Source organism: Musa acuminata, chromosome BXJ2-8, assembly GCF_036884655.1.
Source record: "Musa acuminata AAA Group cultivar baxijiao chromosome BXJ2-8, Cavendish_Baxijiao_AAA, whole genome shotgun sequence".
NCBI lineage: Eukaryota > Viridiplantae > Streptophyta > Magnoliopsida > Zingiberales > Musaceae > Musa > Musa acuminata.
Window position 1 is genome coordinate 43,384,915 of NC_088345.1, and position 27,385 is coordinate 43,412,299.

The window sequence follows — 27,385 nt, forward strand, 5'->3', positions numbered from 1 at the left end:
TTTTGCTTAATAAAAATGATTTATTTGGTTAATGGAGAGTTTAGACTTATTTTAACCCTTCTTATTTTAGTCATAGATCACTTGAATCTTTATAATTTATTCATATCTAAAATAATTTTTATATTTTTAAAAAATATAATATATAAATTTTTTTCATCAACTTTGAATTAATAAACATTAAAATCTATTTAGATATACATGATATCTGATTCACAATAAATCATCAATATAATAATATATAATTTAAAATTAAAAATATATTAAGATTCATTTTAATCCCTATGATTTTTATGGATCACTTAAACCCTTACAATTTATTCGTATCTAAAATAATCCTTATATTTTTAAAAACATAATAAATAATTATATATATATATATATATAATATTAATAATTTATTATAAATTAACATATCATATAAATAAATTCTAATGTCTATTAACTCAAAAGAAAAACTTATATGTTATGTTTTTAAAATTATAAAAATTATTTTAAATTAAAAAATCATAAAAACTTAAATAATCCATGACTAAAACCACAATGATTAATATAGACTTTAACCCTAAGAACAATCATGGAAGCATACCATCTTTGTAGACCAGAAAACAGAACACAGCATTAATACTGGAAATTTAATTCGGAAGCAAAACATAAGGTGTGTGTACAGTTTTGTCATTATTGAACAGACCTTGCGGCAAAAAAAAATAAGAAAAAAAAGCAATCGATCAAATGACCAAAATTAACAACTGTGTGGGGAAAAAAATTTGAGATGATGGCTCTGTTGACCGCACATCCAGACATTTAAATTAAGAACACTTAAAGCAGCAATGATGCGCAGCTTAGTTAGTGTGACCTCTAATCTACAAGACGCCGTTGCTTAAAAACATCGAGCATAGCTACACCGATCTTGGCTGGGGACTCTACCACCGTTACACCTGCCTCTCGGAGGGTTTTGATTTTATCTTGTGCTGTACCCTTCCCACCAGACACAATAGCTGCACCAGCCATAAGAGAAAGCTATCAAGAAATGCATGACTTATATCAATTAATGGTAACTAATAGAAAGTAATTTTGTTGTGCACTTAATTCAGTGAGAGCTTCAAGAGCCGATACTTAATTGTCAGAAAAGTGTAGCTGTTAACACAGTATAGGTTGACAAAAGAAGAAATCTTGCTTCAGGATCGGTGCACTTATTGCCAGAAAAAGAGTGAAAATATACAGCGTAAGTCCCATGAGTGTGTGTTCAGCAGACTGAGAAACATATTTAGAACAGGAACTGCACTGCTCCTTTGTCAATTATGGGGTCTAAGCTATTGGTGCACAACAACAAAGCCGTAGTGTCCCAGTTAGTCTGATCTATCGGTGGACAATATGAGGAAATCCATGTTAGCTGCTACTATTTGTCATCTTCAAACACAGTATTTTCAGAAGGCATTGATCTTCAAAAGGTTGGTGATTAGAAATATAAAATTTTAAAAGGACAAAGTTTCTTTTGATGTGTGTAAGATACACATAGTAACAGGGAACTTTTGAAGACTATTATATTTACGGCACGGTATGTGTGTGCTAGAAGAGCTACATGTGTATATATACAGTCGGTTATGGAAGCCACTCCAGTGTAGAATAAAACTGTTTGCTTAATAAACAAAAAAAAGAAAAACAGATGTTAGTAAGTGAAAGCAAGAAGACCAAGAAAAAATACGTCGTGACTTATGGTCCAAATCATAACTAGCCTTGTGTTTGTCAGAAATTATGTTCTCTGTCACTTGCAAATAACACATTTGTAGCAGGAAAATAGCTTAAAGTTACATAGGAGATGATGTACACACCTCCAGCATGACCCATACGGCGACCTGGTGGTGCTGTAAGTCCAGCTATAAATGCAACAACTGGCTTCTCAGTTTTACTTTCCTGTTATTTCAGAAGGAAAACAATATAAAACATACATCAATCATATTGTTTTTCTTACTTTTTTGTTTACATCAATCATATCACAAACTATAAAGTAAATATAAGCATCTTGGAATTCACAACAACTTGTTATTGGTTGCTTGTTACCTTAATTTTCATATGATCATTACATATGCTGATTACAACTGCAGAACAGACATACTGGCAATACAAAGATGATCATCAACATGATTGATGATAAATGAAAAATGGAATGGGATGGCAAGGGAATGTGCAATAACTACAAGAAGTCACTGTACATAGTAGGCACTCAATATGAGCGACACTACCGCAAATATGAATTGAGACTACAACCAATAACTCAGAAGATACAAGACATACCAAGAGATCACAAGCTTGGAAAGTAACTATTTAGTGCATATAACCAATAAACAACATTATCATGAATTGCTCTCACTACCAGAACTTACAATATAAAATTAAAATGCAACCTAATATTTGTATAATTTGCTAATTCAGACCATGCATGATGACAAAATAAATTGATGCATTGGGCTTCGCGTAGGTTGGACCAATTTAACAGTGAATTTAATCAAGTTAACTGTCACTGCTATATTCAAGAATTTTCAGGACAAGGAATGTGTTGGACGTTATATAACAAGTCTATTGGCATGCATATGCATCTTGATATATGAAAATATCTGACATTAATCTATGAATAAAATACCTCTAGAGTAACAAACAAAGCAACATACGAGGAATAACTACATAACGATCATGTGGGCATGCAATACAAGAAAAACATGTAAATTAACAAAGAGGCAGTATTCCATTCGACATGCTTAAGAAGCATGGTCCTTATTAATCACAAGAATCATTTGAACGTCTGTGCAGCTTATATATTGACAATGAAATGTTTCTCGATTACAACAAATAACAATAAATATGGTTTCTAAAAAGACGCAAAAAAATACACATGATACAAGAATAATGGTAATAACTCTAACCACTAGAACAATTTGTTGAAATACACATATCACCACTAATCTAAGGATGCACTTGAGCATGAACTAGCATTAGGTTTCCAGACATACAGAATTCATAATACTCGACTATGCCAATGTCAACACATACAGGATCACTCATGATACATTAATGTCATGGTTTGTGTATAAATGCAATCGCTATTTTTACATGCCTGTATTAGTGCAGCAGCATCCTCTTCTGCAGTTCCTCCAATCTCTCCTATAAGAACAATACCTAAAATGCAAGTCATACAGGCAGCATTAGTAGAAGACTATGCTATCACATGCTTGCAAGGCACATATTAAAGTTCCAACCACATAAGAGGGGCGTTGGTTCTGGTAGAAGAACTATTTACACACAACTGCTAAAAGGAAAAATCCAAACAGTTGCAAAATCATCAAGCAGAATATTATGTAAATACATGTTCATGTATCAATATTTTACAGTGTGTAAATAAAATTTCTATAAAATTATATAAATAACCTTTACAGAATCATAATTACTTCAAATCTTTCAGTAGGCATATGTACATGTGCACATGCACTTTAGCTAGTCACACACAAGTAACAAACACAAACAACCAACAGGTAACCATTACTTCAGTAACATTCACCAGACGCTTAATTTTTGACATAATAAAACATGTCTGTTTTGCTCAGAAGTCGAGGTTATTTTTGTTTGAAATATTTGGTTCAGATAATAACTGTCCAATTAATACCATGGGCACATATATGGAATCCAAGTGGTCTCCTCTAAACGAAATAGAAGTAGATAAAATTTTCACATGGTGTTTAGATCAATAACAACAATTGTATGTTAGAAAATGCAGCTCCCTTGTGCCCAGGATTTGGTAAAAGAAGCAACAGTTTAATACAAAAACAAAATACAACAAGACTACCTTAACAGGATAATGTAGCGTACAACTCAGAATTCATGAATCCGACAAGTATATAATCAAGAAGCCACTACAAGTTTCTGCCAGGCCCTCGGGTTACCTTCAGTCTGAGGATCTTCAAGGAATTTTCTTAGGCAATCAACAAAATTTGTTCCATTGAAGGGGTCTCCACCAATTCCTACACAAGTGGACTGTCCTAGACCAACAGCAGTTGTTTGAAAGACCTGCAATTAGAAGATAAAATCGTATTTACTAAACAAGATGTCCTTGATGTTTTACATTTAGAATAAGAAACTACCATACCGCTTCATAAGTCAAGGTACCAGATCGAGAAACAATCCCAACTCGTCCTGGCTTGTGGATATATCCAGGCATTATTCCAATTTTGCATTCTCCAGGCTTGATGATGCCAGGGCAATTAGGTCCAATCAATCGAGTTTTTGACTGCTTGTCAAGTGCAGCTTTTACTCGCACCTAACATTCAAATGCCATTGGTAATTCACAAGTATAGAATATCATCAAAATACATATCAATTTCTCAGATAACGTCAAAACCCACAAAGTACGCAGCACATTGAACTATCTATCTAAACCACGATAGTGAAACAATTTGGAGACCACTAATGTTACTTGTGGCCTGGGAACTGAACCAAAGGTAAAAATTAAAACAGTCAAACAAACCATAATCATGAGGATGTGCTTGTTTGCAGCAAAAGAAAAATAGATTCCATCTTTATTGCTTTTCTCAATTTGAAACTTCTCTCCATTTTCTCTCTCTGAAAATCTTTTATTTCTATGGCTTCCCAACTCCTTCAGAGGTTTCAATCAAACATTTATCTTTTGTTTACAAGTCTCATATTAGTCAATAATCAGACTGGTGGATGTGCTCGTATTATAAAACATGCTTTACAAAAATGCACAATGCACCATTTTAATTTCAACAGTTCTGTACTAATTTTAATGGAAATCCTCAAGCATACACACAGCTATCACGGACAAACTTCGAAACAGGATGTTTGATGTAATGCTTATATCTGTCCGTGTCTTTTGGCATGTTCATGCCTTGTACAGCATGTAGAGGGGCGGCCGAAGGTTTAATAGTCCCATTTTAGTTGGGTTGGTGGCCTCTTTAGGCTTGTAAATAAAGTTTGTGTCATGTGGACACGTGCGAGAGATTTTCGATCTGTAATGGATCATTTTACCCTTTGTTGTGCAACTGTTCAGAGCTTGTAAAGTATGTTTGTAATTTGCATTGTCTATGAAGTGTTTTTCGGAGATGTTTGCTTGTGGATCCCGATTGAGGCGTTCTCTCTAACCCGTTCTCTCTTTTGTTGGTCCTAAGGGACAATGGGAGGCTTCGGGGAGGCTGACCTTTGCGGACGGACACGCAAGGGTGCCGCACGACTTAGGCAAAACCAGCTAAGTCCATGACAGATGGTATCAAAGCGGGACAAGCACTCATAGAAACACTTAGCATGCAAACGCGGGGGACCTAGCGGGGTTACGTTGAGGGCAGTCAGCACACGCGCGACCGTTTGGGGGAAAACGGGCATGGAGATGTAGGAAAAAGGAGTCGCTCGGAGGAGCGGGCATCTGAGATTGGCATTCAGAGGAATGGCCAACCCTTCGCGCAAGAGGCACCACGAGAACAGACAAGCTTGGAAGAATGCGGAGCGCACAAAGGTTGGGATGGCTGAGTTTGAGCTACGACTCAACGTTGACAACTATACTTGATCGTGCTCAAGGCAAGCGAGGCGCTTGGTAAAGAATGAGACCATGCAAGGTGGAATGAGTTGCTCAGCGATCGAAAGAGTTGTGCAAAGCTCACAGAGGTGAGGGGAATTGCTAACTCAAAGAATTCGGTACTCATGCATGGGCTTGTATGCGGACGACGGAATGTTCGCGGCCATCCCAAGGCGACCGAAACTCGGCGTCATGGAGCATTGAAACTTTCTCTTCGGCATGTGAAGGATACGTCCGTAGGAGGCTGAAGTGTGCAACGAGTTCAGCATGTTGCTACGCCTTGAGTGGCGCAGCGGGGGCTGTATTGACGTGGAGTCACAATCTAGCAAGTGCGTTTACAGGAGGCAGAACAATGCACACTTTGTTCAGCAGATCGGAGTAGTCCAAGGGGATGGTGGTCTCCGAAACGAAAAGAGATGTTGCTCCAATGGGACAGTTATCCAGGAGGGATAAGTCCCGGCTCTCCAGAGGGAGAATCATGTGGGACGGACCTCACATGTTGAGGAGGAGTACCTCGACAAACAACAACTCCACGAAGCTCAATGGACTGAGCAAGCGGCGAGGAGTTGTCGCATGATCTCGCTCGAGAGAATGCATTGGTGGATGCATTGCGAGATCAAGTGGGGGAGCGACCCAAAGCAACTTAAATGAATGCACACTTGGAGTCGATGTGGAGATCGGACTCAAGGGAGGGCTGACCCGTGGAATGGTGGGCACGAGGGCCACCATCAACTCAATGCAAAAACGAGGAGCGGATCAACTTGGGTGTAACTTGGCGAAGTACCCAAGCCGCATGAAGGGAGCCAGCATAGAAGTTGGAACATGGAGCGGAGGCACAGTGCTTTCCTTAGACAGAGGTCAAGGACATGAACTCTTGCAGAGGCAAGAGTAGAATCATGTTGTTCCATGGGTCCTTCATTCTGACGGAGCGGACTCATCTTGCATGGTGCCAAAGACGAAGGGAGCTTTTGGGCACATGCACCTTATCTTGGAGGAGCATTTGATGGAGGAACTAAGGTGACTCAATTTGCGGAGGCGAAGTTGAGTTCAGAAGGCCTTAGCACGGGGCAAGGGGACTCAGAGGTGGGTACTCTTGAAGAATATGCTACAGTGTTGCCATTCAAGTTGCTATGAAGAAAGCGGTGCACAGCGAAGATTGTGCTGGTAGGGGTAGAGGCCCAGGATCCAGACAATGGTGCACTAATTGCAGCGAAGTCGAGGGACTTCGGGAGCTACTAGGCGACGGACTATCCTAGAGCGGTGCTTCATCTAGGTGTGACCCAAGAGTGGGTGGATGAAGGTCGATTGCCAAAGAAGCGAACAAAATCGAAGGTGGAGGAGACCCTGCGATGTATTGGCAGAGGCCACACATGGAGGGTTCACAATTCGAGTTTATTCCACAAAGATCAGAATGCAATAGAGATGTCACCAGGAGGCGACATGGTGCAGTGGATCGTGGTGGAACAGTTCGTGGCAATGCGATACACACGACATAGTCCCGTGAGGGACTAGATCATATGGAGGTATGATCGGGAGCTACTGGAAGCTCCACTTCAGTGAACAACACGACGGCAAGAAGGGCTATGGATTCAAGGAGTGAAGGCCATGGTACCGCAGAAGCGGGTCTTCCGTGCGTGCATCGAATTTTGCATCGGATGAAAGCCTTGGTCATCAGCATATGGGGGCTGGGTTCCACCAAGGGAAAAGTTCGAATGCAAGTACCAGTGAGCCCCATGGGGGGGGACTTGATCATGCAGAGGTATGATCGAAGCAGCTGGAGAGTTGGACTACTCCAGAGCTCATATTCGCTTAAGGGAGCCCGGCAAGTCAGAGGACAAGGCCGAGTAAACGAACGTTGCTACCAAAGAAGCTAAGGAGAACAGAATCGGTGCAAACCCTACAACATGATGGCAGAGGCCATGCATGGGAGTTGCAGTCGGTCTTTCCATCGACCAAACAGACTGCTTTGAGAACATAGAGGTGTTGAACCCAAAATCAAGCATCAGTTAGAATGTAGGTGGACTCAGAGGAGTGCCACAGAGACATATCTACTGATCGTGAAGAAAAGGGATGCAGATGCGAGGCGACGGATAGTAGGGCCATGGTACCGCAGAGGCAGGACTTCCGTGAAAGTCATTGATCCCTTGCTCTCATGGAGGGAGAGCGCTTGGTCGTGAAAGGGACCGAGGAGGTGGAGCATGCAGAGGCAATCTCTAAGTACCGAGACAAGGCTGAAGGGCAGAGGCCGAGGAACTTCGTAAGATCGGTGTCAATGAGCTTCTCATCAAGATAGTCGAAAGTGAAGGACTTCGGGTCATGCAAGAGTGCATAACCAAGGAACGAAGCAAGCAGTACGCGGTGTTGCACCTTTGCTACTCAGTGGAGTAGGCGACAGGGTTGATGGAGAAGACGGTACAATCCCAGAGGCGACCAAACCTATGAGAGAATTACTCCAAGTTGAGGTGAAAACTTCCTGCATTCCAGAAGTTCGATGGCATTGAGAAGGTGAATCACAGTAACTAACTCAACGCAAGGAGTGCAAACACTTCAAGTGCTTCAGAAGTGTGAGCAAAGAGCAGGCGAAGGCCAGTAACCAGCTCGATGCATAAAGTACAACCTCGAGGAGGTGGGCGAAGTCAAGTAACATTTGCCTTCTCAACTCTTAAGAGAATGGGCGAAACCGAGTACCCTAATTCTCTTATCTATCCAGCAGAGGAGCTCTGCATAAGTTCAAAGACCCTTCGAAGATAATGGAATATAATAATCGTCAAATCCTCACCAACGGTGATCAGTGCTACTGAGAGTAGATTGTCCGCTTCATTTCCCAACGAAATGCCAATCGAAAGTGGAAGTGATGCGAACCTACTTGGATGTGACAACTAAATGAAAGAAGAGTCAATGAGCAAATTTTATGGAAGAAGGACCCAAAACTTCAGAAGTTTGCGAGACGATACTTGTTAAAGCTCCAACAAGCATCCACCCAGTTCAAGCAGCATAAGGAATTTGAGAGACTGGCGTAGTAAGGATGGTCTTTTCCTTCATATGGGGGATCCGCAGGAATCAACAAGGATCAACACAACTCAGCCAACCCCACACTAGAGTCAGAGTCATTGGTGAGTTGAAGCAGCATGGCGGATCAAAGGTTCGACTACTCAAAAACAGTAGCGGAGAGCAGCTAGGAGCCAAGAGACGCATTGTAGCTGGAGCAGAAGATTGAAGACTCAGCAAAGGCAAGGAGTTGCAGTGTCGACAAAGGCTTCAACGAGAACGTCGAAGGAATAAGTGGGGGAGAATGTCACGGACAAACTTCGAAACAGGATGTTTGATGTAATGCTTATGTATGTCCGTGTCTTTTAGCATGTTCATGCCTTGTACAGCATGTAGAGGGGCGGCCGAAGGCATAATAGTCCTATTTTAGTTGGGTTGGTGGCCTCTTTAGGCTTGTAAATAAAGTTTGTGTCATGTGGACACGTGCGAGAGATTTTCGGTCTGTAATGGACCATTTTACCCTTTGTTGTGCAACTGTTCAGAGCTTGTAAAGTTTGTTTGTAATTTGCATTGTCTATGAAGTGTTTTTCGGAGATGTTTGCTTGTGGATCCCGATTGAGGCATTCTCTCTAATCCGTTCTCTCTTTTGTTGGTCCTAAGGGACAATGGGAGGCTTCGGGGAGGCTGACCTTTGCGGACGGACACGCAAGGGTGCCGCACGACTTAAGCAAAACCAGCTAAGTCCGTGACACAGCGGTAGCCATATTAGAGGGGTTTTAGTCAGCATTCGACAACTCTGATAAATATATTCAACCAACATTTCCTATAACAGAGTCAGACCGGTCCAACTTGGATAATAATTAACCAAGACAAACACCATGTGAATAAAGAGGAATTAGTTTCATAGTGACGGTTTCAAAAGCTTCTAGCTGCTGCCTCGCATGTGGCTTCACTAACTGCTGCAACCTCTAGTAGGAGCTAAGGCCGGAGGAGAATGTTGAAGGTAATTTCACATAGAGGTAGGTATGGTTTCATTTTTCACCCGATTCTCGTTGGTTGTATTCGTTTATTTATTTTCTGGTTCCCTCACAATTCAGAATGACGATTCCATAACTAGGGGTGCCACCAAGAAAGTAGCCCTTTAATCATTGTACACTTCCTACACTTCTGTTTTCTTTTACTAAGCTGTATTAAAATGAAGGGCTACAAAAACAAAACATGAGATATTTTATGCTAATTGATGTACATATCACTAACTTTTACTTGAAGTAACAAAAATAAGAAATAAGATAAAGCATGTGTACAAGACGAATAAATAGGAGCAATAACAATATGATAGATACCATGTCATGCTGAGGAATTCCTTCGGTAACGCATACAACAAGATCTAACTCAGCTTCCAATGCCTCCATAATTGCGGCAGCAGCAAATGGTGGGGGAACATAAATAACTGATGCATTAGCTTTTGTTTCAGCCTTCGCTTCAGAAACAGTATTGAATACTGGAAGACCTAAGTGTTCTGTTCCACCTTTCTTGGGTGTCACTCCACCAACCTAAACCAAAGAGAATAAATTCTCAAAACAAAGTTAACCATCCTTTCTCAATAAAGACAAAACATCATTTATGTTTTATCATATTTACAGAACAGCAAAATTTATTGTGAAAAGAAGAAAAGGAACGAAAAGAATCTTGGGGGGAAAAAAAAAGAAGATTCCATGATCCAGCTACCTCACAAAATGATAGAAAAGGGCAAGTACATAGCAGAAATTGGTCTTTTTTTGCAACTACACTTCAAAGGTCTGAGACTCTACATCATTACCACAGAATAAATCAAAAGTTCTACCAATTAGGACCACCTGAAGAAAAGAATAAGCTACTAGAAAGTAGGTATAATTGCACTTGTGTGTCCAAGCCATGAACCGTATCCGGCAAGCATACATTACTGCATGCCTATTTGATTGCGCGTTTTAAATTTCAACAAAGCATCGGGCTCTTGCTACAATAAGATTGACCTGACATGATGACACTAAAAAAGTGAATCTTATCTCTTGATTTGCAAGGTTTTTAAGATTATCATCAAGTACAGTATCAGTCATTGTATTTAAGATTAACATAACATCTGTCAGAATAGGCAAAAATAAACTGTGAAATATTTAAGATTGGCTGCAGACCGACGGAAATCAGGAGATCTAATAGAATTCAACTACGATGGGCAGGAAATTATCTCAACAGGGACTGGCAAGAAACAGTCAAAACTAGCTGAAACGGTTGATTGTTTTAAATGATTGAGATTATGAATAATCAGTGGCTGGCACACTGATTGAAGTGATCAGAACGAGTAGAAAATGATTAAAAATTGGCCAGACTCTGATGGAACTGGTTGAAGTCAGCCAAATAAAATGAAACAGGTTATGATCAGTTAAGTTCAACTTCTAGCAGAGTCAGGCCAAGGGATGACCCTCAAAAAGCTTCAGGACCAGATGGATACAACCTCAGAACAAACCGATGTGGATCCATATGGGGATTTAAAAATCCCATGATCCATTTTCTTTTCTAGTTTTCCGAGATTCTTAATAACGTATCTTTATATTCGACAGTATGATATAGTTGAGACCTTGTGGCTTCCTGTTGTTGTTGTACTCAACAATGTGAAATATCTTACAATGTACCTTAGATTTTCTTTAAAATGTTCCCATCTCTTAATGCTTATATTAAGGTTGAAAATGTTCAGCAGCTAATATTGCAGATCACAATTGTGATACCATAGGGACAGAAATATAACAACAAAGCAACGTATAAGAGGGAGAAAACAGGGGGCAGACAAGCCATCTTTCCTACATGGGATTCCTACCCTCCAAGAACTCTGGTGGAACCTCCTTATCTTTCTTTCTCATTAAAGATGTTTCCTCGACAAACAACTCACTCGAATCCCCTCGTACCAAATATATTAGCCTCAAGAAACAACGTTTCGCTCGTCTTCAAAAGATTAGTCATATTGTTCTCTAAGAACATTGACTTCCAGCAAATAGATCCCCAATTCTAAAGGAAACACATATAACCCCCGCTCGCAAAAGGGTTACACCTCAACAAGGGTTACGCATCAATAATTACAAGTCATTCACGAAACCCACACCCCAACAGAAAGATCAATTAGAATCGAAATAAGCAACCCAACCATAAAGATGAAACGCACATCGAACTGACTAGAGCAGATGAAATAAGCAGATCTTTTGGCAAGGACGAGGAAACCGGAAATCAAGATACAGGTCCGACACGACAAAATTCCACGGAAGACGCCAAGAAAACAACAAGGACCACAGAGGACATTAAGAAGGCAACAGCAATCCACACCAAGCCCTTTCCAGAAGAAGAGGAGGGTTCAGGCGGCGGGCTCACCATCTTGGTGCCGTACTCGATGGCCTGCTCGCTGTGGAAGGTGCCGTTCTTGCCGGTGATGCCCTGGCAGATGACGCGGGTGTTCTTGTCGACAAAGACCGCCGGCGCAGGGGGCGCCGCGGCGAAGTGGCGGGATAGCGGGGAGGAGGGGACGACGGGCGCGGGGTTCGCGAAGATCTTGGAGGCCAGGGATCCGACCAGCTTCGACGCTTGGCGAGACATCGTTCCTCACTGCCACTGCCGCCGCCGCCGCCGCTTAGCCCCGCGAGAAGATACCAAACGAGTCTTCCAAGCTCTCTCTTGGGCTAGCGTTCTTCATTGTTTCTTGCTTGTTTTATTTATTTTCTTTTTTTATGGAAAAAATAAAATAATTCAAAAAGACTTTTAATGTTGGGATGAGACTATATTAAATATTTAAAAGGGATTAGATATTTAAAATATTTTTTCAAAGGTTTTTTTTTGGGGGAAAATAAGTGTTCTCGTACAAATACTTTTTAGCAAAATTCTTGGTTATTTAAGTTTTTATTTTTATAATTGATAAGAATAATCCAATAAATTTAACTATTTAAGTTTTTATTTTTAAATCTAATTAGTTGCTGATAACCATAATTTGTTTATAGCAATAAGGATAATTTAAATATTTTGAGATATATAAGTGTATATATATATAATATATATATATATATATATATATATATATATTTTTTTTTAAAAGGTGAAGGGATTGTCAATAGTAAAGAAAGAGAGGGCCACGAATACTAAGCTTCTTAGTTTTTACTTGGACATTTTTTTGTGACAATGAAAAGGTTTGAAATTTGGAATATAGAGCAGTCGGTCCACGAACACATACAAGAAATTACATCGTCTTTATAGCACATTACAATTCACCTTATTACCAAAATACAGAATTCAATTTCTACAGAAGACTGGTGGATGGATGACGACTTCGACTGTGATTCTTGCACTTAAACCTGAAAAGGAAAAACCTTTGATCAATCCCAGCAAGAAGAAAATTAAGTTAGCTTTTTTTTGTTCCGATAGAATACTTCTGCCAGCATGCACCGAATGTCAACTGATGAACTCACTGATCACAAGAATTATTGAACATGAAAAAATGAGGTAGATGTTAGAAAAAAGTTATACGATACCAAGCGAAAAAAGCATAATCACGGCATTTGGCGGCTAGATAAAATTACTAAATATTAACTGCTTAAACTATCATAAAATAACAATGGCAAATTGGATTTTCGATGATAAACAACAATTAGCAACCTCGATGTCCCCCTTTTTTTTGCAAGAGACTATAAAGGATGTTTATATAACCCGAACGGATTCCCAGCGAGGAATTGATCCTCCACATAAAACAGGGCTGCACTTAAAATTCAAGAAAATTGGATAACCATGGTGGCAGCAAAGCTCGACATCTGAGTGCAAGGAAAAAGAATAGAAAGTGAGCTGTATGCTTCAGAGAATATACGGAAAACTTGCTAATTGCATGATCTCGTAAGCCTGTGTTTTTCACAAGATTATGTCATCTCGAAGTATATAATACAAGGTAGTGATCCTACAAAGGGAAACAATCACCATAAGAATAGAAAGTGAAAATACATAAATTGATCTTGATATAAATGAAAAAATTTGCAGAAAAAGCAGACTGGTTGAATGTAGGCACTAAAGGACCCAAGGAAAAAGAGTACCAAGCATGTTATATGCTCTGCTTGGCCTCCGAAGAAATGGAAAGAAAAACTCTTATATTTAGTATATAAGATGTACATAATATAGTCACACGGATAACAACGATAAACCATGGCCAATTTTAACATAATAATCCAAAATATCAAGTTCTATACAGTAAACTAAGACGACATATACAGATAGTTATATATTAAGAACAGGTCATATGAAAGGGCCCACCAGTGAAAGGATTCATGCCATATAATTACCCAAAGCATAGGTAACTAGCAGTATTTGAGTTCTGTTCTCAATTTCTTAATCTGTTTTAAGACTAAAAGAAAAGATCGTCCAGGAAGAAGTTCCAAGAAAACCAAACAGAATCAAATTGAATCTTAGAGATGATAAAGACGACAATAGTAGAGGGTCTCTCCTTGCAGTGACACACTGAAGAAAGCAATTGGTCATGCCAAATAGTGAAACAGGCACTTGCAATGAATAGTGAGGTCAAGAAAAGGAAACTGGATAAGCTTAGGATTGGGATGGTCCGTTAATTTGTCATTGTATAGTACAAATATTCTCGAAGCCTTTACAATAGTTTCTCAAAAGATGTTTCATATCTGGAATAGAATATTAGTCGAAGAGTCTACTATCATACCTTGTTAATTTCCAAGCCAGTCAAGTAGCTCTGGATACAAGTGAATTCTTTTCAAGGAGAGTGATTCATAATATACTCACAGAAACACCAGGATACAAGTGAAGGAATTCAAGATCGTGCCTGGGTTAGGCATCAAGCTCATGGACAAGTTTGAAGAACTAATTTTACCGTAAAACAAACTTAGGTTCCCAACATGTACAACTCTGCAAAATTGCCTACATATGCATAATCGCAGCAACATGTCATTTTGCACCAATGTCCTCTGAGAACTAATTTTTTTGTGCATCAGTACCCCCTTCGATTAACAGGTGTTACAACAAAATTAAAACAGCTCTATCATGATATGAAACGACAAAATTGGCCCTTTGCATCACTGTTGCAGAATAATATTTGGGAGGGACATAAACACGAATAGGCAACTTTGCAGGAGCATATATACATAAAAAATGAATAAACTTGATAAACATTGAAACGATGGGTAGCTGATGACGAACCATGAATAGAAGACTAGAGAATTGCATGTCATAGCATAAAAAATTATAATCATCACATCACGACCATAGCTAGTATATCCACGATTGTTCAAAACAGTATCATCAAATTTTGACCGGTGGCCCATAAATTGCAGCCACCTACGTGGCATCTTGCTATTGAAATAGATGAACAAAAGGGGAAGGAGTCTGACCCTTCCAACAGATAAGCAGGATTTTCCTATACCTGCTGAAGAGAAGTCTCTTGCATATTACGATTGTTGCAATTTGCATGCGTAAAGAAGCTCAAGATTGATGATAGCTCCTATACACTCCTAAAGTAAGACATCTACACAAATGCCCGAGTTGATATTTGCTGCTGTGAGCCAAAATTTTCATCTTTTCTCAACCATTAAGGGAGCATTTGGTCTCTTGGAGGAGTAGGCCTCCGTATCAACTTTCTTTTCATTCTTTCACTTAAGGCTTCCGTTGCACACCTTTCTTCCTTATTGTCACACAACTCATAGGATGTCTATCACAGGGCAAACGAGTGTTTTAAGACGGGACTTGAGTGAAAAGAACCATGTAGTAGGGAGATATAAAAGATGAGCTAATTACATATTATCTCATGTTATTAGTTACCTTTGGCATTTTGGTATCTATACTTTCAAAAGTTACATTAGGATTCCTATTTCTCCTGACACTGTCGTATATATCCGTCGGCAAAGACGAGGGATGTTTTACTTTGTACCCGTATCTCAATATAACTTTTGAAGTGTAGGGATCAGAATGTTAAAAGTAATTAATTCCAGGGGTAATCTATAATTAGCCTGTAAAATAGATATCTATAACTGTCTCCTTTGCTTAGTACTGTCACTCCACGGCCAACCAAATTTTAGGGTTTATTCTCGAATCAAAAGGGAAATAGAAGAAAAATCAAGAGGAAAGGGATCGGACCTCCGAAACGGGGAGGGGGAGCAACTCTTCAGGGAAGAAGCCGGGGCGAGCGGAAGCCTTGGCCTTGCAGTGCGGGACGCTCTCGAACTGCTTCTCCGAGAGTGACTCGGAGAGGAAGCCGACCTTGAACTCGATGGTTCCATCGGCGGGGTGGGCCTCGATGTCGGTGATGGAGACCCAGATGAAGAGCTTCTTCGCCTGGATGCCGGAGAGATCGGAGATGGCGCCGTAGGAGAGCTTCCCCCGGATGGTCTTCTCATAGTAGACGAGGTGGGAGAACTGGACGTAGCACGGCGCCTCGAGCTCCACCACGAACTCACCGTTCGCGGCGAGCGAGTAGCTCTTCACCGAGTCGGGGAGGAGCCCCGAGGGGAGCCCGTACGTGGGGAGCGCATCGTGCACCTCGTCAGCGGAGACAGCGGCAGCGGCGAAGAGGAGGAGGGCGGCGGCGGAGAGGAGGCGGAAGGACGTCGCCATGGTTCGGCGGGTGGGTCGATAGGTCGATGCTTTTCTCAGCACGAGGAGAGCTTATATAGCAGCACTACACGCCGGGCGGGTACTCGAAAATTCACCTGTCCATCCATTGGATAAATCTGTGACTGTTGGAGCGGGACCCACAAGGAAACCCGTTCCTGCAATTACGAGGCAGGTTGGTGGACGTCGATGATGTAGGTGGGGAAGCAAAGTCTTGTAATTATTAGTACGTCCGAAACAGTAGGTAGCGGAAGGGAAAGGCCTGCGACGACTGGGATCCGCTGTGGAGTCAGCATGAAAAGAGCGCTGTGAGAAGGCAGTGAACTGCCGACGCGTGTCAGTTGCAAAATAAGATGAGGTAGTTAAGACTCTCTCACCTAAATATTGTGATGCCCAATAAAAGACGCCACATTATTGGTTTATTTAAAGTTAGGTGAGTGGTCTCAATCAAAGTTAGAAGTTAGAGCTGTGTTAGTTGCATGATTAAGATTCTCATCCAAGCCTATTAAATAGGACAATGTTTAGGAAACCATCAACACCACCCAATTATTGAAATAGAATTATACAATATGTATGAGAAGAATAATTTATATCACGATCCGAGTTTAATGAATTAATTAGCTGATCAAAATATTTAGAATAATAGTACACTCATTAAACATTTATACGTCAATTCTAATCTTATCCATTATAAATGATCATATAAAAATCAAATAAAACATTAGCATAGCATTCCCATTGCAATTTTAAAGTAGGGAAGGATGTTAATAATTTAGTGTTTCTTCCAATCCTTTGAAACTATAATTGAGAAGCACAAGTTAAGCTTCAGAATTATTTATAACACCTACAGGGCTACTATATGCTAAGGATATCTTTAGGCAAAGCCATCCTGCTTGCAACAAGGTTGAAGCACCAAATCAGTTTGGCCAGAGTTGCTGTCTGCTGACAACCTTCCAACAGTGGGAAAAAATTGGCTTCCATGAGCTGCTTTTCCTTGGCCATCTGCTCCTACCATCCCATTTAAGAGAGAGAGAGAGAGAGAGAGAGAGAGAGAGAGAGAGTAGTGAAAACAAATCCAGACAATGAGTCGCTGAAGATGATCTTTGGCAGCAGAGGGTCTTTGTACTTGAGGCACAGAGTTCATGTGACAAAAGGGTGAAACATGGCATTTTAAGATTCTAGAACAGCTTCTTCTTGATAGTTTAAGTAGTAAACCAATGATCAAGGTTTGCAAACAACCACATGAAGCTCAATCTATCCCAAAGAATCTATATTATATGATAAATTATAGAATCTTAACAATGTATCTATCTATTTTAATAAACATTGGATAAGTTTGTGTACAAGTCATAAGCATCTTTCTTCATAGCCAGTGAAACCAAGAGAGAGAAAACAAATGTTTCATTTTTTTTTTTTTTTTATCATGAAAGATCATCTTGAGATGGAATTGCCTTTTTTTTTTTTTTGTTAGTTTCCTGTCAAACAGATGATCAAAGAGAGTCAAAACTATTTATCTCCATCAGTTAAAAGGGATCATATTCTTGGTTGTTTTTGGAGTGACAATACAATGAAGTTTTTATGATGTAATATGTTCCAAGGAAATATAGGGATATTGGTTCTCTGCCACCAAAAGACAAGTGAGTCAACCTTTGTAGATAGAATTCAACTCATGCAATAAATAGGTCAACCAAGTTAGGCTGTACAAACAATGAAATTTGATGAAGATGAAAAGAACAAATTATAGTGGTCATCATCATCATCATCGTCATTTTTATGAAACCTTTCCAATTTTGATATAGATAGCATATATTATAAATAAGACTTTATTATGATCATTATTATTATTATTACCACTTACAATTAGGATCTTTTTATTTTCTTCTCCACTATCACGAAGCCTTCTCAATTAGGATCTGATCGAATCGTGCAGCAGAGGTTTTGAAACTTGAAATTTTCATAAACAAGAAGATCAAAAATCCTAAAATGAACAAAAATATAAATGTGGATTTGAAATTTCAAGAATCAGCGAATCAAATACCATCGATCTTATGAAGTTTAATGATACGAAGAGATTCGTGCAATCGATCTCGCATGATCGAGAAGATTTCGGGGCGGATTCGAGTCCCCACCAAACGCGACCGGGCACAACAGAACGTGCGCGAAGGGAGGAAGAGGACTTTTGTCTCGTACTCGGGCTTACGCACGCATTAATTGACCCATTTGGAATGTTCTCAGTGTCACGTGGGGTTCGCGTGGGTCCCGGAAAACCGCCTTCCTCCTTCCTCCTTCGGAATCTATACCCAAACGTACCCCTTACGTCGGTCATCATCCCGATTAATACTCATTGCTAATCCGCCGCACCAAACTATAACGACACAAAACACGAACGAGTAGATTTGTTTTCATTCATATATTTATGTTTGTACAGTTTGGAAATGACATATCTATACAATTTCAAATTTTAATACATCATATACATATAATATTAATGATTTTTGTTGAGACATCTGATTAGTTAGTAGATTATTATATAAATGATGAGTTTCACTTTTAAGTATACGTGTGAGCATCACATATATATTTTTTTTAAATTAATATTTTTTTTTTCAAAAATATAAAAAAAATAGATAAAATATTTTAATATTATATATATATATATTAAAGGGTGATTTTTTAATAAATATTTTTTATTTTATGTATTTCTCACATAATTATTCTCGAATATATCCTAATTCAAAAATTATCCAAATTATCTCTCCTCCTCCGCTCTCTTCTATCGTTGTTTTCTCCTCTAATCTTTTTGTATTATTTTTATCGTCACCCTTATGCCTTAGCACCACCTCTTATTCCTTTTGCCTGATCGAAGTTGTCACCTGCAACCCTCATGTAAGGAAGGAAACGCGAGAGTTGCCATCGACTCTCTACTTCTTTATCTTTATTTATTTTATTAAATCGATCACTCTTTGTACGAAGGAGGAGAATGCACAATACAACTCTTTTTTTGCATGAGAATTACAAATAGTAATAGTAATTTTGACAGGACAAAGGGTAAGGAGGCAATGCACGATGTAAGAAAGAAAATAAAAACGTTGTAAATAAAAACGTTGAGAAAATAATTTAAGATTTTTTTTAATTAAGGGATATATTTGAGAAAAATCAAAATGGGATATTGTACCCAAAATTTAAAATACTTTCTACCAAAATCGCCTTATATTAAATTTAGAGGATAAATAAAAAAAAATCGTCAATTTAGAGGGATATTTGTGTAATTTTATCATAATAAAAATTGTTGGTACTAATCCACCCAACAAATCATAACCACAGTAAATGAATTATTTAAGGCGGGTGTTAACTATAAAACGCCTCCATCGACACACCGACCTCCAAAACTGCGTCCTTTCGCCTTTCCCTTTCAGTCACTTCTCTCCCTCACTTCCTCCGCCTTCGTCTTCCTAACAAGTCTTTACCTGTATCGATTCAAGAAAAAGTATTGGGTGGGGTTTCCGTCGGAGAACCCCTCGATTCCTTACTTTGGAGGAGTGGAGGCGACGACGAGGATGAGGAGATCGGCGAAGCTGGAGGCGGCGCTGTCGCTCGGCCGGAAACGGACACTCCAGGCCCTCTTCGCCGCTGCTCTTCTCTATGTCGCCTTCGTCTTCGTATACGAGCTCCCATTCCTTTCCCGCTGGCACCCCTCGGCCTTCTCCTCGTCCTCCGCCAACGCCGTGAGCCGCCCACTACACCTCGGCGCCGAGGATCGTCTCGCGCCTCTCCGCCCTTCCCAGCGGCCCCACCGCCTCCCCGGCTTGGCCAGTGGCCCCGCAGGCCTCCGCCTCCCCTCCGACCTTCCGCGACTGCTGGTCGTCGCGGGACTTGATTTCCGGCCGCTTGACCCCACCGCCGGCGGCCGCGGGCCGTTCTCCGGACTCCACAAGGCTGCGAGGGATGCGTGGGAGGTGGGGCGGAAGCTGTTGGAGGAGCTAAAGGCGATGTCTGTGGCGGGATCAGCTTCGGTGGAGGACGAGAACCGGACGGAGGAGAGATGCCCGCAGTCGATCGTGCTCTCCGGGGAGAAATTCCTGGAGCTGGGGATGGTGATGGTGTTCCCGTGTGGGCTGACATTGGGATCGCACATCACCCTGGTTGCGAAGCCGTACCGGGCCCATGCGGAGCATGACCCGAAGATTAGGACCTTGAACGAAGGGGAGCAGGCGATCATGGTGTCGCAGTTCATGATGGAGCTGCAGGGGCTCAAGACGGTGGACGGGGAAGACCCTCCCAGGATCCTCCATCTCAACCCTCGGCTGAAGGGAGACTGGAGCGGGAAACCAGTGATCGAGCAGAACACGTGCTACCGCATGCAGTGGGGATCGGCCCAACGGTGCGAGGGTTGGAAGTCGACGGACAACGAGGAAACCGGTGGGTTACCAAAGCTTTCACCTGTAGCTGACCCCTTTGATAAGTCGATGGGTTGAATCTGAAATTGATCCAAAATTGGCTAAAAAGATTAATCTCCAACTCATCAAATGCGTCTTTGTAGTACAATAGTTGGACGTCACATCATTCGTCTTCCTAATGGGTTAAGCTAACCTATACGCAGTATTCTACTAAATCTTTGACATGCCATAGTGTTAACTAAAACTCAACAGATACAATTTTTCTAATTTTTGAATAAATTTAGTGGGATATTATTATGAGTGAAATAGATGTGCAATTCTATTACTATCGATTTCAGAGGTAGCATTCTAGAATTCAATATCAGTGACAGTTTCAAAGGAAAAGAAATGCTTTTGAGAATGTAAAGTTTCACTTTTTAAGTAGCTTATATTTTTTTTTTAATGAAGTTTATTCATGTTTGCTGTTTCGTTTTTTCAATGATCATTGATTGAATTTTGTGTTGTGTGCTGATACTGTTTCAGTCGACGGACTAGTGAAGTGTGAAAAGTGGATCGATGATGGCGACGACAAGAAGGAGGAGTCGAAGACAGCATGGTGGTTAAACCGTTTGATTGGTCGGACGAAGAAGGTTTTTATTGATTGGCCATACCCATTCGTAGAAGAAAAGCTCTTTGTTCTAACTTTAAGTGCTGGATTGGAAGGTTATCATGTCAATGTTGATGGGCGACACGTGACCTCTTTTCCTTATCGCACTGTAAGTCTCTGTTGCAATAGCCCCACAACTGATAGATTTGGCTTCAACGTTGTGCTGGAGATAATTTTATGGTTTAAATTATTGTTTGTAGAGTTTTGTTCTTGAGGATGCCACTGGCCTTTTGGTGAATGGGGACCTACATGTCCAATCCATTATTGCTGGTTCATTGCCCACATCTCATCCTAGCTTTTCTTCACAAAGGAATCTAGATTTGTCAGCAGAATGGCAGGTCCCGCCGATACCTGATGGACCTGTAGAACTTTTCATTGGAATCCTTTCTGCAGGCACCCATTTTGCAGAGCGTATGGCTGTCAGGAAGTCATGGATGCGTACAGTTAGAGAATCATCTAATATGGTGGCTCGATTTTTTGTTGCTCTGGTAAAGTTTCAAGCTATGGTGCCCTACACTTACTATGTTCTTTCCGATTGAGTTATGTAAACTAACAGAATCTTCATCTGAACAGCACCCAAGGAAGGAAGTGATTATTGAGCTGAAGAAAGAGGCAGAGTTCTTTGGTGACATTGTTATAGTGCCTTTTATGGATAGCTATGATCTTGTCGTTCTCAAGACTGTTGCGCTATGCGAATATGGGGTACTAACTATAATTTGCTTTGTTTTTATAACTTATTTGTTTGCTCTAAATATTTTTGGTCCTAGTCATTGTTTTTCAAATCCAAGGTCTTTTCTGGTATGCTCCTTTTTTTCTTTGCTCCAACAGGTTCGTACTGTTTCTGCTCGTTATATAATGAAGTGTGATGATGATACCTTTGTTAGAGTTGATGCGGTCATGAATGAAGTCAAGAAAGTCCCCAGCAATAAAAGCCTGTATGTGGGTAACATAAATTACCACCACAAGCCATTGCGAGAAGGGAAATGGGCTGTAACATATGAGGTAAATAATTGGAAGCTCTTCTCGTATATGACTAGAACCGTGGTGTCCATGGTCTTCTTATCATATGCATTGTTATGCATAAATGACAAAATTCAAGTATTATAGAAACTCCTTTATAATCTTATATGCAGTATCATAACTCTGTTCTGTCTTCACGTTGAGGTTATGCACATTTTGCACAAGTAGAATTTATGCTGATTGAATCCTGCTTCATAAAGGGTGGACATAGTTATATACTTTTCTTTAGCTGCTGTGCTTAATTGATGGGAGGAATCGGAATCTTTCTTGTTGTCTGCTGGGTGGTTCCTGCTACCCTAATTTTTTTGTGTCATGTGACGTTAGTACTAACATGCAATTTCTTTTGCTCTATGAACTTACTGAAGTAACTAAGCAATTCTTTTAAGGCTGGCTGTCTTATGTGATCTAATTTGTTAAGGGAGAATAAAAAAATTGTTTTGTTGATTTCCACATGATATGTAGATCAATTTGGAAACAGAAATATCTGATTTTATCCAACATGCAGCCAATTGAAGGATTAAAATTGGTTTCAATTAGATTAATGTTCAAATAAAATTTTCTTTTTTATTTGTATATCTTCATTTAGGATTCTCTTTTTATCTTTTTTCATGTGCCCTCGCACCTGGTTTGGCAGGAAAGAAGCCAGATTGTGTTTTGAACCGGCCAACTTCTAAAACCCTGATGACACCATGATGTTCAAATTTTAGTGGCATTGAACATTTTCTCTTTGATTTTGACATGCAAGAAGGCTGCTGAATGCTAAGTGCGAAAAAGATAAAAATGAGCAAATATATAGGTTGATAGTGGTGATGATGGGTCAATTCAGGTGTCTGTACCATCAATCTAACGGGATACAAGATTAGGGCTTTGGATAGTGAAATAAAATGGGTCCAATGCATTTACTTTCAGGTCCAGCTCGTCTTCCAGTTAAAACTAAAGTAGATCCAGTTAAAACTAAACTATATCAATGCAAAAACTAACAAGATTAGGCATTTGCAAACACAAAACAGGCCATATGATGACTCAATTCCATTCATGCTGGGATGAATGGAACTGATATCAATGGAAGAATTCTGTTCGATCAATTGAAAATATGAAAGATTAAATACAGGTTACACATAGCTCAAGTAATTTAAAAACTCGGTTGTACATTCAGGTAGGATTGAGACTATGATACATGGACATAAAGACCTGACTTTCTAAATTTATTTAGTATGCATATCTAGTTATCCATTTCGTAATCATGATAGGATATTGCAATATCACATTACTGGCATCTTCTGATTTGAAGTTGTAATTTAATGTTTGGCTGAACCATGGTATGCTAAATCTGAGCCCTCAATGATGATCTTAAACCACTCAAGGGCATGAGATGCCATGTTTTATGGTTGCACAAATTTATAACTGTCATTTATTCTTTTATTTATATGATCACCATGTGATGTTGTATTGTATGTATGTATCATAAGTTTTTCCAAAGACAATGTATACCTTTGTGGTCTGATCATCTTATGGTAGCCAACATATAATCAGTCTGGTTGGGTATGTAACATTTTAGACATTACAATGTATCTATATTTTGTTACTCCAATTTGAATGTTAGCCGATACAATGCGATCGTTGTGCTGAGTGATTATGACCCTTCATCACAGGAATGGCCTGAAGAAGACTATCCACCATATGCAAATGGTCCTGGATATGTTTTGTCTACTGACATTGCACGCTTCATCGTATCTGAATTTGAGAAACACAAATTAAGGGTAAGCATATTTGTTCTTTTTCTCAAGGGTAAGCAATTTATATCGTTAACCGTAGCATCACGATTAGTGATATTAATGAGTCAAGGCAACCTTTGCAACCATATTCTCAGTGAAAGATGACTTCCGATGCACCATTTTGAACGGTATTAGATCTTATCATTAAGCTCACTAAGTTTACCAGATTGTTTTCTGTCGCTTGTTGCTTTTTTATTTTTTAAGGTTCTCTATTTCTTCCGACGTGTATGAACAACAAAAGCTTGTTTGTTGTTCCTTGATACATAGAATACATAGATTTAGACAGATGATTGTACATTATGATGCGAGGTTTTTCAAATTGATGCAGTTGTTTAAAATGGAAGATGTGAGCATGGGCATGTGGGTTGAGCAGTTCAATCACTCCAAAGCAGTTGAATATATACACAATCTCAAGTTCTGTCAGTTCGGATGCGTAGATGATTACTACACTGCACACTACCAGTCTCCGAGGCAAATGACATGCATGTGGGACAAGTTGCAGTTAGGGAAACCTGAGTGTTGTAACATGAGATGACATCAATGTGATATGGGAAGGCAAAGTTTTAGCAGTTCTTCAGCCATGTTCATCTGAGTTGACAAGCTGCTCTAATGGTGCTTACGAATTCGTTTATTATTTCTTTTTTATTTTTGGTCACTTTGGTTTAGATGGTGACGGTCGATGAAGAGCTACTCCGCGGCTTCTACATACTAAGAAGAAAATGTGCAGCTCGAACTACAACTGACGACTCTAATGAGAAATTGTGGTGGCTTTAGATCCGATATGGTTCAGAATCCAATGGCTTCTTCATGTCTCAGATTCTGTTACTTAATCTTGGTGATTTGTGACAGACAGAGTGCCGCGCCACTGAATCAAACCTTGTTTCCGTGCTTATCGTCTAAATCCAACAACAGGATACAGCCATTGATGATCTTGGCTGAACTTGCAGTCTTCTGTTTTGATCTGCCTTTTGCATATTTGGAGCTGAGGGCCACAGAAAGTATATGTATTTATGGAGTTAGATTTCCTTTTGTCGACCAACATTTAGTGCCAAATCTTCAATCTAAAGATAAATCATTAGGCAACAATTAGCAGTGTGGCTGTTCTTAAGCATTTGGGCTTATGGTTCTTGCAAAACTTAAAAGATGCAGGTTGAGATTAGTCTTTTGGCTCTAATCTAATGATTAGTAGATATTGATCATATATTTCTTGCAGTTTGTTCATTCTGTATATATTACTTCTTTGCTGGTACATGCAATCTCTCACAACTTTGTGCTGTCAATGTAGGAGGAGAGAGAGAAGAAAGAACGAGGTTCTATCTGAAGTAAAAGAAATCGATCACGATGAATCTAAATTGGAGATCATTTTGCTTGGTTGATGCATGATATTATGAATAAAAAAAAAACTTTCCTGGACATTTAATTCCCATATTAGAATCTCACATCTCAGGCTTCCATTAATGGACCCATCAGTCGATATTGACTCAACAGCTTGGATATCCCAAAGCATTCTAATGTATTGAGATGTGTGAGGAAAATGATGGCATCCATTAATGGCCGTCTCACCAGCCACTGTGTTCTTCACCCTTCTGCTCACATCTTATAGTATATGTACATACATACATAGAGAGGGAGAGAGAGAGAGAGAGAGAGAGAGAGAGAGAGAGAGAGAGAGAGAGAGAGAGAATGTTAATAATAGTAAATATAATGAGGAAAATTCAAAAAGATCTGGTCTGGCTAAGTTCTACGGATCATATTCGTCACAGTCCTAAATCCGTTGCCGTCAGCTGTTCTCAGCACTTTCATGTCTCTTCTGGATTCCATCAGCGGTAACCGCTGGTGGAAACGTACGAAGAGAGGAAGGTTGCAGATTTTTGGAGCAGCGGTAGCATGAGAAAAAGCGTTCTCTATGCTCTAACGAAATATACATATATTATGATATTAACCCCCACTCTCTCTCTCTCTCTCTCTCTCTCGTATTTACTTCGCCTAAAGGTTCAGTAAAAGCATGTTGGCTCGAACCTACCACCTTTGTATTTACTTCGCCTAAAGGTTCAGTAAAAGCAGGTTGGCTCGAACCTACCACCTCTGTTTTCACCAGCTATGGTGTTTACTTACATTTACTGCTCCAACACCCACTACACTGTTCGCCCTCTATAAAAGGTCGCAACTCTTCTCGTGCCCGACATGCATTTGGTGACTCCTATACCTCAGTCTTAGAGAGAGAGAGAGAGAGAGAGAGAGAGCGAGAGATGGCAAAGTTGGCTGTTGCGTTCACGGAGCTGCTTGTGCTTGCCCTTGTCCTGGCCCCAGCCACCGCCAGGAACGTGCCTGACCTCGTCACAGCAACCACCAAAACGCCAACCGGCGGCGACGCCAGTGCAGGGCTCGAAGACAAGAAAAACTTCGTCTTTGGTGGAGTCGGTGGCTTTGCGGGCGTCGGTGGCATTGCTGGTGGTTATGGTGGCGCTGCTGGTCTAGCTGGACTCGGTGGCCTCGGCGGCCTCGGCGGGGTTGGTGGAGTGGGTGGTCTCGGTGGACTTGGCGGGGTTGGCGGTGTGGGAACCGGCGCCGGAGGCGGTTTCGGCGGCGGCGGCGCTGGTGGCATCACACCGTGAGTGGGTCTAATTCCCTGTGTACGTGCATGTCAATGCATGTATGTGGTATGTCTCTGTGATAGTCATAGTAGTAGCTTTCTGAAAGAGTTGTGTTCGTTTCTAGTTCCGGTTCGGTCGTAGCAAGAGATGTATCCTAGTTTAGCCTGCTCTATGCCATGATCACTGCATGTTCCAAACACAACTGTGGGTGCACACTTCATGCCATATCACCTCTCAAAGTGACATATTCTAACAAGTACGGACTTGATTCATGAACACAAACCAGACTTGATCGTCAAGCCCTGAAATGAACATGGACTCATCACATGGTTGTGCCAATAAAATACTTTGTTCAAATGATCCTGAATAACCTAATTCCCACCAATTTTTCTTATCTAAACTTGCAACATAAAAAAAGGGTCCTTTCTTTCGGAGTCGTTGAACCAATAATTATACTCGATTATGTTTTCACGGCTACAAATGACTCACTGCTTAGAAGACACGCTGAGGATTTGTTTGGAACAAGGAGATCCAGAATTCAAATCATGTGTCTACCATACATACGCTGTCCCAATCGATTCAGAAATTATGCATTTGTAATTCTCTAAATCCTGATATAATCCAAAGTAACGCAATAAGGCCTCATAAATGTCAGATGTATCAGACACGTTATGGCGGTTGCAGCCGCATTTAAGATTCTTACACTAATAACTGTCACTTCCATCAATGAAGGAAATGGTCGTTGGACATCGAACCCATATTAG

At 40.2% G+C, this 27,385-nt stretch overlaps 4 protein-coding genes across 4 annotated transcripts; 2 read left to right on the forward strand and 2 right to left on the reverse strand.

Moving 5' to 3' along the window:
• Positions 1 to 608: 608 nt before the first annotated feature.
• LOC135619547 (succinate--CoA ligase [ADP-forming] subunit alpha, mitochondrial-like) lies at positions 609 to 12,278 on the reverse strand. Its single transcript, XM_065121656.1, has 7 exons — positions 11,960 to 12,278; positions 9,907 to 10,116; positions 4,136 to 4,306; positions 3,933 to 4,056; positions 3,110 to 3,171; positions 1,830 to 1,911; positions 609 to 995 (listed from the first exon to the last, which is right to left on the reverse strand). Exons 1-7 carry the CDS (start codon positions 12,179 to 12,181, stop codon positions 856 to 858), a joined length of 1,011 nt encoding a protein of 336 aa, XP_064977728.1. The 5' UTR covers positions 12,182 to 12,278; the 3' UTR covers positions 609 to 855.
• A 488-nt stretch (positions 12,279 to 12,766) lies between these two features.
• LOC135619548 (uncharacterized) lies at positions 12,767 to 16,222 on the reverse strand. The gene is made up of 2 exons (XM_065121657.1): positions 15,716 to 16,222; positions 12,767 to 12,930 (listed from the first exon to the last, which is right to left on the reverse strand). Exons 1-2 carry the CDS (start codon positions 16,190 to 16,192, stop codon positions 12,925 to 12,927), a joined length of 483 nt encoding a protein of 160 aa, XP_064977729.1. The 5' UTR covers positions 16,193 to 16,222; the 3' UTR covers positions 12,767 to 12,924.
• Positions 16,223 to 19,561: 3,339 nt separating this feature from the next.
• LOC103994640 (hydroxyproline O-galactosyltransferase GALT6) lies at positions 19,562 to 25,226 on the forward strand. Its single transcript, XM_009415033.3, has 7 exons — positions 19,562 to 20,608; positions 21,109 to 21,341; positions 21,433 to 21,720; positions 21,806 to 21,934; positions 22,061 to 22,234; positions 23,905 to 24,012; positions 24,356 to 25,226. The coding sequence occupies exons 1-7, from the start codon at positions 19,747 to 19,749 to the stop codon at positions 24,560 to 24,562; spliced, it is 2,001 nt and encodes a 666-aa protein (XP_009413308.2). The 5' UTR covers positions 19,562 to 19,746; the 3' UTR covers positions 24,563 to 25,226.
• A 1,022-nt stretch (positions 25,227 to 26,248) lies between these two features.
• Positions 26,249 to 26,823, forward strand: LOC103994747 (glycine-rich protein 23-like). Its single transcript, XM_009415176.3, has one exon. It carries the CDS (start codon positions 26,277 to 26,279, stop codon positions 26,640 to 26,642), a length of 366 nt encoding a protein of 121 aa, XP_009413451.2. The 5' UTR covers positions 26,249 to 26,276; the 3' UTR covers positions 26,643 to 26,823.
• The last annotated feature ends 562 nt before the right edge of the window (positions 26,824 to 27,385 follow it).